Source organism: Chiloscyllium plagiosum, unplaced genomic scaffold, assembly GCF_037043375.1.
Source record: "Chiloscyllium plagiosum isolate Xiang-an unplaced genomic scaffold, Cpla_swu_hap1 HiC_scaffold_10, whole genome shotgun sequence".
NCBI lineage: Eukaryota > Metazoa > Chordata > Chondrichthyes > Orectolobiformes > Hemiscylliidae > Chiloscyllium > Chiloscyllium plagiosum.
In genome coordinates this window covers 11,110,309-11,121,957 of record NW_028270148.1, presented here as the reverse complement: position 1 = coordinate 11,121,957, position 11,649 = coordinate 11,110,309, and the positions used below count along the sequence as shown (strand labels likewise).

General features: G+C 49.9%; 1 protein-coding gene across 7 annotated transcripts in view; it reads right to left on the bottom strand.

Annotated features, from left to right (window-relative positions):
- Nucleotides 1-962: 962 nt before the first annotated feature.
- The window catches only part of hivep2a (HIVEP zinc finger 2a), a 248,332-nt gene continuing 237,645 nt past the window's right edge, over nucleotides 963-11,649 (bottom strand). For all 7 annotated transcript variants that reach the window (XM_043695329.2, XM_043695330.2, XM_043695328.2 and 4 more), the window contains 2 exons: nucleotides 9,957-10,894; nucleotides 963-3,625 (listed from right to left, as the gene is read on the bottom strand). In XM_043695329.2, the coding sequence (XP_043551264.2) occupies nucleotides 2,975-3,625; nucleotides 9,957-10,894 (1,589 nt within the window). In that variant the 3' untranslated portion in view covers nucleotides 963-2,974. The remainder of the gene's footprint in view (nucleotides 3,626-9,956; nucleotides 10,895-11,649) is intronic.

Genomic DNA, 11,649 nt, shown 5'->3' with positions numbered 1-11,649 from the left:
CCTGCACTCCAAGGTCTTTTTGTTTGGCTTACTTTTTTTTTCTCATTCCTCTCACCAAAATGTATCGCCTCATGCTGTTCTGCAGTAAATTATATCTGCCACATCATCCCAGCACGTTATCCACCACTCCATGTCCCCTCGAGATCTCCTACTCTGCTCCACACTCCAACACAGAAAACTCGCTGAAGATCAAAGCAACTCCTGAGGCTGTAAATCAGAAAAAGAAATAGAAACTGCTGGAAAAGCTCAGCAGGTCTGGCAGCATCTGTGGAGAGAAATCAGAGTTAATGTTTCGGGTCGAGTGACCCTCCCTCAGAACCGTTCTGAGGGAGGGTCAGTCGATCCGAAACGTTAACTCTGATTTCTCTGCACAGATGCTGCCAGACCTGCTAGGCTTTTCCAGCAATTTCTATTTCTATTACAAAAAAACTGCTGCCTGTTGGCAAACTTGTAAATGATGTTCCTCACGATGCCCAGGTCCTGAACAATGACATGAGCCAAAACTCACGGTCCAAGATATTGCCAGCCAGGACAATAGGATCACCTTGGGTTCCACACTGTAACCCTGCAGAAACCACAACTGAACACAGCAGATAATACCACTGCACATTTTATTTGCACTGAACGTCACATACACACATTTTCCAAAAGGGTTCTACCCCCAACCCTACCACCCCTCTCCCACCCAACCCCATATATATAATATATATATATATATTTATATAGAATATCTTGTTTAAAATGACAGGGCTGTGCTTTTTATCACACTTGTTCTTCAAGTCTTTGCTGTACAGTTAAGTGTGAAAACAGGAAATGTGGTGACAGTGTCCGTTTATGAGTAATTACACAAAAGAATTACACAGATAACTCACTTGGAATATACAATATGTACAGGTTTTTTGGAATGTATTTTCCGTCTCTGCTAAATGTATCAAGCACAGCACACAAAAAATATTCACATGTAAGTTTAAAATATCTTTTTTTTTTGTTTTAAACCTTCACAAAGGCATAAAAGATGTACACCAGCCAGATACAATTCAATTAATGCTAAACAGTATTATATTTTAAAATTACCAGTAAGCACTTCATTTATAATGAATACGACAACAGTCTGGATAAAAAATTTAATTCAAACAAATGATTACATCATATGCATTCTTCGGTTTTCAATCTATTGTCTTTTTAAGTGCATAATCACGGTACGTCATTTTTAAAAAAAACATTTTTAGATCTCTATATATATAAAAAAAGGAGTGGGCAATACCGTCTGATATCCCGATTTAACAAACTTAACCATGCTCCTGAAGGACTTACAGTTTTAAAAAATAAATTGATCTTATTTGCACAGATTTCTGGCCTGGCTTTTCACAGCTGGGGCGGCACGGTGGCTCAGTGCTGCTGCCTCACAGCGCCAGGGACCCGGGTTCGATTCCAGCCTCGGGTGACTGTCCGTGTGGAGCTTGCACATTCTCCCCGTGTCTGTGAGGAGGTAAGGGTTACCCCTTCCATCTCAGGCTATTCAACTGTGTTGTCTATCTCAGTCATCTTGACAGGGAAAATCCTGTAAGGGAGCTAGGGTCTGGGAGGGCTGACAACGAGGAGAAAATGAGGACTGCAGATGCTGGAGATCAGAGTCAAAAGGTGTGGTGCTGGAAAAGCACAGCTGGTCAGGCAGTATTGGAGAAGCAGGACGGTCAAGGTTTTGGGCATAAGCCCATCACCAAGGCCTCTCCTGTCCTCAGATGCTGCCTGACCAGCTGTTCCAGCACTGCACGCTTTGACTCTGGGAGGGCTGAGGGAGGATGTTTCAATGGGATGTGGAGACGCTGGGGCTTCTTAAGGACAGCAGGAGACAATGAAGAGCAGTTGGTGAGCAGACAAGGAAGAAAAGAGGGACAGACAACTGGGGGGAAAGGGGGAAAGGGGGAAAAGATCTCTACCTCAAATGTTCGTGCTCTGTCAGGTCTTCCCTCAATTACCTTTTGCTTCTCTCTTCCCTGACAACCCCACAAAACCAGCACCGGCTGCTGGAACTGAAACCAAAGAGGAATTATTCGTAATGGTTTGATCTTTCCGAAGGAGAGGGGGGAGTCACGTCTGATAGCAATGCCCACCCCTCGGAATCTCAGCAGCAAACAATTTACAGCGTTACAAATCTTTGTTCTAACTCCCGCAAACCAGAAAAAAGACAAATCCCATGCTTCATGTCAGAGGTGCCTACAATTAGAGAGAGGATCAGAACTTCTGCAAGTTATAAAACAAAACAAAAAGTAATAAATATTAGTATCACAGAATCATTGCTGTACATAAGAGTAGTTCAATTGTATAAAAATACATTTTTAGTGCAACCTCACATGATACTTCACCCCCTCACCCAAAACCCATAAAAATAAACCGTTTCGGAGCATTCACATAATTCAAGACGAAACCCCCCACCCCTCCCACCAAAACAAGTGCTCTGAAAAGAAAACATCACAAATATTAAAGCCATGTACACAAAATTCTAAAATATGTACAATTTCTCCCCTTCCTTTGTAATGCATACAGGAGTTTGAGCAAAAATAAAAGGCACAAAATATCTGCAACACCTTCTTAAAAAAAATAAAATACTTAACGAGGACAACAGAAGGAACTTGGTTTTGGTCGGGGTTTTTTGTTTCATCTCACGGACAAATAGAAAATATTTTCAAATATTTTACGTGTTCAAAGTCTAGACCACAGATAGACAAAGGTTTCAGCATGCTCTCCTTCCTTCCCAAACTCTTGCCTTCACTGGGAATCCAGCCGGGAGGGTATTTTGTGGCACTGTGCCTTAATTGTCCCCCTCCATTGCCCCACCAGTGGTTTCAGTCAATGTCTCCTGCCCAGGCTTTCTGTCTGACAATCTCTCTCTCATGCTCTGTCTTTCTCTCTCGCTCCTTTCAACGTGAGTACCAGTTACTCCTGGTGGTTGTTTCCAATCACCCAATGGTTTTCAAGGTGGACTTGCTGAAATGCCCCAGGCCCAACTGCCCGGGGGGCATCCTGCCCTCCCGGCCCTCTCCCCTTCCTCTGCTGGAGATCGAAACTCCTCGCCCTCCTGACCAGGAGGGACTGGGTGCTCACTGTGCCCCCTGCTGGGAGCGAGAGGGCCCTGCAACGTCCGCTGCTCCGCCATCCGACCGCGCACCCCCTCCTCACCGGTGCCCCCCAACACCTCAGCCCCGAGGGGATCGGTGGGGCTGGTCGGCCGGGGGGGCGACACAGCCATTGGGGACTCAATCTGCACGTCCTCGGACTTGGAGAAGATGTCCATCTCCTTGATGCTCTCGATGACGCAGTGGGTGGCCTCGTCGATGACGCTTTCCTCCCTCCTCCTGGCCCCCAGGGGGAGCTGAGGCGCCGGCAGCGGCCCGGGCAGAGGGACATCTCCAGAATGGACCATCTGGATGCCTCCAATGGGGATCATCTGGTATGGGGCCCGCACTTGTTGCTGTGAGTGCAATGGAAGGTGGCTGAAGAGGCAGCCCTGAGGCCCATTGGGAAGGATGGCATGGCTTTGGTCTCCTTGGGCAGTTTCACACACAGGATATGACGGCCAGGGAACCATTCTGCTGCTGTCCAATGGATTCTGGTGAGATGGTCTCTGCAAATTTTCAAAAGGAAAATTCCAAACGTAAATAGAAAGACAGTTTAAAAGGAACCCAGAGCCCAGTGTAGCCCTTGCTCACACTCCCATTGGATTCTCCTTCCATGAGATAAATGCCGTATTTTGTGAGGGTAGGGTATCCCAAACCCCCACTTATCAATTATGCTTCAATAAATGAGTGAGTGAGGGGAGGTGGGAGCACCTGCCATTTTAGGAGGAAGAGGCCTCAGATGGGAGCAAAGGGGGCAAGCAAATCGAAAGCTGAGGGTTATTTGTTGGGAGGGGAAGAGAATAAATAAATAACCTCGATGGGGGTCACACGCCCTCTTTGACAGAATTTTTATCCCTTCCCTCTCGTTCTTTTTTCTCTTCACAATTTCACGGCTGGAAAGAGGGCGTCTTCTTCGAAACAACAACAACAAATGTCTTATTTTAAAACCCCTTAAAAAAAATCTGGGTGGTACGGTGGCTCAGTGGTTAGCACTGCTGCCTCACAGCATCAGGGACCCGGGTTCAATTCTACCCTCAGGGTGGCTGTCTACGTGGAGTTAGCACGTTCTCCCTGCGTCTGTGTGGGTTTGCTCCGGTTTCCTTCCACAGCCCAAAGATGTGCAGGTTAGGGTGATTGACCAATCTAAATTGCGTATGATGTGCAGGTTAGCTGCGTTAGTCACAGGAAATACAGGGTTGGGTCTGGGTGGGATGGTTTTTGGAGGGTCAGTGTGGACTTGTTGGGCTGAATGGCCTGTTTCCACACTGTATGAATTATATGGAAATCAAGCAATTATGTTGACCAGCTGAGCTAAAGCAGAGATAGGAAAACCATTTGGGGCTGAATGGCCTGTTTGTACTCTGAAGTATAACCAGGTTGGACAGCTGCCAATGGGGCACCGTAACAACAGGACAATCAAATGGATAACAGAAACCTACAAAAAACAATTAAGGCAAACTTATTAAACCAAAAATAATACTCTCTGGGTGACGCCTTAGTCCAGGCCTTGCGGTGCCCACTGGTCTCCAAATGTGGCAGTGCAGAGCAAGATGCGATTTGGCACTGGGACTGTACTATGCAGAGTAGGTTGAAGTCAGGAGCACAGATGAGTGCCAAGAGATGCTCTATGAGTTTGTGAGGGAGACAGGGACAGGTGGACATGCTGACAGAGTGAGGGGAGTTAGTTGCTAAGGAGAGCAACTACGAGTAACTCACTTCCTGACTCCTGAAAGCCTGTCCACCATCCACAAGTCAGGAGTCTGATGGAATACTCCCCACTTGCCCTGGATGGGTGCAGCCCCAATAATGCTCAAGAAGCTTGATACCACCTAGTCCCCACTTGACTGGCGCCACATCCACCAGCGACGCCCACATCCCACAAAATGAATAAATAAAGGCGGCCCCAGCGATTAGCAAAGGCAAGTACCTGAAGGGCGAAAGAGCTCTAATTGCAAATAGTAACACAGGTTCACTTGTCACATTGTTAGTCTACGATAATGAGTTAACAATCGCAGGAATACGATCGTGAATCTCGATGGTCAGCTCACTTTCCTGGTTGAGTTCCCAACTGCAAAGCAGATGCATCGACCAATCTCAAGGGCTCCTGAAGCGAAGGGGCGGTGTCCCTATCTCTGAGCCAGGAGGACCAGGTTCATTGACTACCTAATGCAGTTGTGTGTCTTAACATCTCCACAACTGACTAATTCGAAAATATCTGCAGCAGCCTCTCTCAGTCGTCATTCCACAATCGGATATCCGACCCCCAGCTGTTGAGAGCGCTGCTTCAGGGTCACATTCACACTCAAGGGAGCTTCCTGTCCCTTCTCCTTGGAGGCTATTCAGCCCATCATGCTCGCTACTAATCCCACGTTCCAGCATTTAGTCTGTAGCCCTGGTAGTTACAGCTCTTAAAGGTGCCAGATAACTGTGAGTTTCGAGTTAAGGGTTTCTGCCTGCTTGATATCTTTCAGCCAGTGAATTCCAGATCCCCTTCTCACGTCTGGATGAAAGATGAAATCCTCCTCAACTCATAACCACAATCCTGGAAATTAAGGGCCAGAATTGGACATTCGGCCCTTCGAGTCTGCTCCACCAGTTGGGGAGGTGAGTCTAATTTGGTCATTTAAGAAACGCTTAGACAGGCACATGGATGGTATGGAGGGATAGGGTCCAAACACAAGAAAATGGGACCATGGATCAATATGGATCAGTTGGGTTGAAGGGCCTGTTTCTGTGCTGTAGATCTCTATGACTCTATAAGTGCTGGATGCGGGTATAGTTACAACATTTTAAAAGACATTTGTACAAGTCCATGTATAGGAAACATTTGGAGGGATATGTGCCAAGCGCAGGCAGGTGGGACTTTAGTTCAGTTTAGTTTGGGAACACGGTCAGCACGGACGAGTTGGACCAAAGGGTCTGTTTCCATGCTGTGTGACTATGACTTTGATCACGGCTAATCTTCTATTTCAATGCTGTAGTTCTTGGCATCTCCCACGCTGCCTTCCAGGATACACTCAGTAACCCAGCCTGCGCTAGTAGTACGTTCCACAGGCTGACTACCGTCTGGGTGAAAGATGTTTCCTCATCACAGTCCCAAATGGTCTATTCCCCACTCATCCGGGTCTGAACTGGTTTTTGACTTGTCTGATTTCTGAGGGAGCTAGGGCTCTCCTCATCACATGACCTAGTCCCCTTCATGATTTTACACAGATAAATCTCATCTCAGTCTGCGCTGTTACCGCTCTTCTAACTCTTCCTCAGAGCTACTTTAAATTCTTATTTTTATTCCCATCTTATATAAGCTGATTAACAACCAGTCAATATTGTCATGTTGAAGGTGCTATTACTTTATACAAGCCCCTGGAAAAAGAGAAATAAAACATTTGCAGCATTTAATTATGAATTGCATTTTATGTGACTTTTATCCGATGAGGAGGGTTTTCATATTCACCATAAGCACAGACGAGCGGAATTCACCGGTTAGAACATCGGGAAAGACTGAGCCCACTGGCTCTTTTTCACAATTAAGGGAAATGTGGGAATGTGACCCAAAGACAATGTTGAAAGGGTGCAGGGGTACGGATGTAGAGCAACTGTTTACACTTACAGGTTACACCAGAGGCAGCTAAGGCAGCCGTGAATAAATCCACTGGGGAATACATGAGAAAGCTTGTATTTACAAATTCTTTGCAGTAATACAACACCACTTCTCAACTATAGGACATCACTTAATGCAGCACTCCCTTAGCACTGACCCTCCAACAGTGCGGCACTCCCTCAGCACTGACCCTCCGACAGTGCTGCACTCCCTCAGCACTGACCCTCCGACAGTGCAACACTCCCTCAGCACTGACCCTCCGACTGTGCAACACACCATCAGCACTGACCCTCCGACAGTGCGGCACTCCCTCAGCACTGACCCTCCGACAGTGCGGCACTCCCTCAGCACTGACCCTCCGACAGTGCGGCACTCCCTCAGCACTGACCCTCCGACAGTGCGGCACTCCCTCAGCACTGACCCTCCGACAGTGCGGCACTCTCTCAGCACTGACCCTCCCACAGTGCGGCACTCCCTCAGCACTGACCCTCCGACAGTGCGGCACTCCCTCAGCACTGACCCTCCGACAGTGCAGCACTCCCTCAGCACTGACCCATCGACAGTGCAGCACTCCCTTAGCACTGACTCTCAGACAGTGCAGCACTCCCTCAGCACTGACCCTCTGACAATGTGGCAGTGTCTCAGTACTGACCTTCTGACAGTGCGGCACTCCCTCAGTACTGACCCTCCAACAGTGCAGCACTCCTTCAGCACTGACCCTCCAACAGTGCGGCATTCCCTCAGCAGTGACGCTCCGACAGTGCGGCACTCCCTCAGCACTGACCCTCCGACAGTGCAGCACTCCCTCAGCACTGACCCTCTGACAGTGCGGCACTCCCTCAGCACTGACGGTCCGACAATGCAGCACTCCCTCAGCACTGACCCTCCGACAGTGCAGCACTCTCTCAGCACTGACCCTCCGACAGTGCGGCACTCCCTCAGCACTGACCCTCCGACAGTGTGGCACTCCCTCAGCACTGACCCTCCGACAGTGCGGCACTCCCTTAGCACTGACTTTCAGACAGTGCAGCACTCCCTCAGCACTGACCCTCCGACAGTGCAGCACTCCCTCAGCACTGACCCTCCGACAGTGCGGCACTCCCTTAGCACTGACTTTCAGACAGTGCAGCACTCCCTCAGTACTGACCCTCTGACAGTGCGGCACTCCCTCAGCACTGACCCTCTGACAGTGCGGCACTCCCTCAGCACTGACCCTCCGACAGTGCGGCACTCTCTCAGCACTGACCCTCCGACAGTGCGGCACTCCCTCAGCACTGACCCTCCGACAGTGCGGCACTCCCTCAGCACTGACCCTCCGACAGTGCGGCACTCCCTTAGCACTGACTTTCAGACAGTGCAGCACTCCCTCAGCACTGACCCTCCAACAGTGCGGCACTCCCTCACCACTGACCCTCCGACAGTGCGGCACTCCCTCAGCACTGACCCTCCGACAGTGCGGCACTCTCTCAGCACTGACCCTCCGACAGTGCGGCACTCCCTCAGCACTGACCCTCCGACAGTGCGGCACTCCCTTAGCACTGACTTTCAGACAGTGCAGCACTCCCTCAGCACTGACCCTCTGACAGTGCGGCACTCCCTCAGCACTGACCCTCCGACAATGCAGCACTCCCTCAGCACTGACCCATCGACAGTGCAGCACTCCCTTAGCACTGACCCTCTGACAATGTGGCAGTGTCTCAGTACTGACCTTCTGACAGTGCGGCGCTCCCTCAGTACTGACCCTCCAACAGTGCAGCACTCCTTCAGCACTGACCCTCCGACAGTGCAGCATTCCCTCAGCACTGACCCTCCGGCAGTGCGGCAATCCCTCAGCACTGACCCTCCGGCAGTGCGGCACTCCCTCAGCACTGACCCTCCAACAGTGCGGCATTCCCTCAGCAGTGACGCTCCGACAGTGCGGCACTCCCTCAGCACTGACCCTCCGACAGTGCAGCACTCCCTCAGCACTGACCCTCCGGCAGTGCGGCAATCCCTCAGCACTGACCCTCCGGCAGTGCAACAATCCCCTTAGTACTGACCCTCCAACGGTGCGGCACTCCCTCAGCACTGATCCTCCGACAGTGCAGTGCAGCCTCAATGCTGACCCTCTGACAGTGTTGCACTCTCTCAGTGCTGACCCTCTGACAGTGCTGTACTCTCTCAGTGCTGACCCTCTGACAGTGCTGTACTCCCTCAGTGCTGACCCTCTGACAGTGTTGCACTCCCTCAGTGCTGACCCTCTGACAGTGCTACACTCCCTCAGTACTGACCCTCTGCCAGACCTGGGCGTTATAGCTGATGGATTTTTCGTACTGACTTCTTGTGCCATAATGGAATTTAAATTTTCCATTTTGAAGTTCCTGCTGAATTAAACTGCATTGCCAGAACTCTCAGCATCATGCCTTGTTCACCCATCACTCATTGCTGTGCTCACTAACCAAAGCTGGCTCCCACCACAGCAATCCCTCATAATCTGGAATTCCCCTTTTGCGTTTGAATTTTTCCCCAGCCTTTTCTGCCCTCTGTATTCGCCTCCAGCCATACAACCATCCAAAATATGCACCCCCCAATCTCGCAAACTTACCCTCCTGTGTACGATCGATTTGATTCAATTTTTTTCGGAGGCTGTACCCTCAGCTACATGGTCCTTAAGGTGTAGAATTTGCTCTTCCATCAGGCAGAAGATACAGAGATTTGAACATACCCATCAACAGGTTGAAGAACAGCTTCTTCACTGCCGTTATTAGACTGACGAATGGCCCTCTCTAACTTCATATAATATTGATCATGCCTCATGCCCCTTCTGTGCAGCTGTATGCCTCACTCTGTCTCAGCACCCTATGATATGTATGTCCTTGTTTGCTATGATCTGCCTGTATTGCTCGCAAAACAAAACTTTGCACTGTATTTAGGTACAACTTGTTCTGCTACAATGTGTGTTTCGTTAATGTGAACTTGCGATTGATGAATCGGGGACGCTGTTTCTAAAGTGCAAACTTTTAAAATGTGTGTTGCGATTACAGCATCAACACTTTACACACTGTTTCCAACGAGCTGTTTGTCTACAATATGGGGTTGCATAAGAACACAGCCATCGCTTTATAGGAGCACGACCTGTACATGCGACTACAAGAAATCAAATCAAATCGAACACAGTAAAACTGCATCGTTTTAGACACCTCATTGTGAAAGTGTGACTCTTTAACGGAGTGTGTTGGGTCAGTGTGAATACTCACCAGACTCAGGTCTGAATGCTGCACATATGGACCTACGATGGTGCCACCCTGAAGGCAGCCCCGCCTAGGCGATGTCGCTCTCACCAAAGGCATGTGCCTCCTGTCTCTGTAGTCCCTCCTTGGCGACAATTCCCTCCTCGGGGAGAGGTCTTTGACGGGGGACAGCTGCCTTGGAGACTGGATCTCCCTCCTCTGGAGGAAGGGACGGCGTGGGGAAGCATCTCGCCTCAGGCAGAACTCACTCAGGTAGGTGTCCCTCTTTGGCGAGCGGTGCCGAATTGGTGAAATCTCCCTCCGCGGGGACAAGTGCCGTCTGGGGGAGAGCTCCCTCCTCGGAGATAAGTACCTTCGCGGAGTGGGGGAGGGGTCGCTGCCCGGGGAACCTTCGTAGGCCGGTGACGGGTGAGCGCTCGAGCCTGTGTCTCCTGAGGGGGACACCTCTCTGGAGCTATCTTCTCTCGAAGACGTGTCATCGCTGGTGCGTGCCAGCCACACGTTGGGGGGCGTCGGGATGTCCAGTCTGTCTTTGTGCTCGGCTGACTCTGCCAACCTGCTCTGCAAGTGTCTCGGGTAGTCTGTCAGTGGAGTCCCCACGTGCGAGTAACTGGGTGGCATGAATTGAGTCGCTTGGATCCTGGGTAGTGTCACCAAGTAGCTGATGAGGGAAGACTGGTTTGTCGAGGGCGACACGTCGAACGCGGAGGATGAGGTGATGCCAAAAGTGCCTGAGGGTGCTCTGGAGTGACGTGGGAGTGGGCTCGTGCTTCGTGACCTGGTGGTTGGAGTGCTGTCGCCTTGGCGATCTTCATCGTCGTCATCCTCATCATCGTCGTCTTCGTCTGCCTCCTCCTCCGCTCCGTCGGATTCTTCCGGATCGGAAAACTGATGCCGGACTGGAACGTCACCCAACGCATCCTTCTCAGGCTCTTCCGGGATTCCTGAAAAGGGAGAGAAGTTCGGTGAGTGAGCCGGTTACCTGCTGACAACTTATCCGCCTCTGCACAAGTGTCTCCACATCACCTCTCTCCTTAATCTCAAAGTCAAATTCTACAATCTGTCACAGACTGAGTCAGAAGTCACACGACACTAGGTTATAGTGCACCTGACAAAAGGGGCAGCGTTCCGAAAACTTGTGATTTCAAATAAGCCTGTCGGACTATAACCTGATGTCATGTGACTTCTGACTTTATCCACCTCAGTGCAACAGCGGCACCTCTGTATCAGGGCTTTCACAGAGTGGGAAGAGCGAGGAAATGCCATTAGTGTATGCGGAATCTAGTCCTGTCCCCAAACTCAACCCTGGAATGTCTTATTCCTCCTTTAGGAAGGAGCTGGAGTAAGCCTTTTGACCCCTCAGCCCCTGTTCTGTCATTCGACATGATCATGACTGACCCTCTACCTCAATGCTGTTTTCCTACTTTCTCACCATCCTCCTTTAATGTTTTAAAATGTGTCAATCTCTTTCTTGAATATATTGGGTGTTCCATGGTAGAGAATTCCTCAGGTTCACTACCGTCCCTGAAGAAGATTTCTCCTCATCTCAGTCCTAACTGGCCTGATTCATAATCATTCCCTGGTTCAAGGGTCCCCAACCAGTGAAATGTATTCCCTGCATCTTAAGAGAAAATGCTGGAAAATATCAGCAGGTCTGGCAGCATCTGTAAGGAGAGAAAAGAGGTGACGTTTCGAGTCT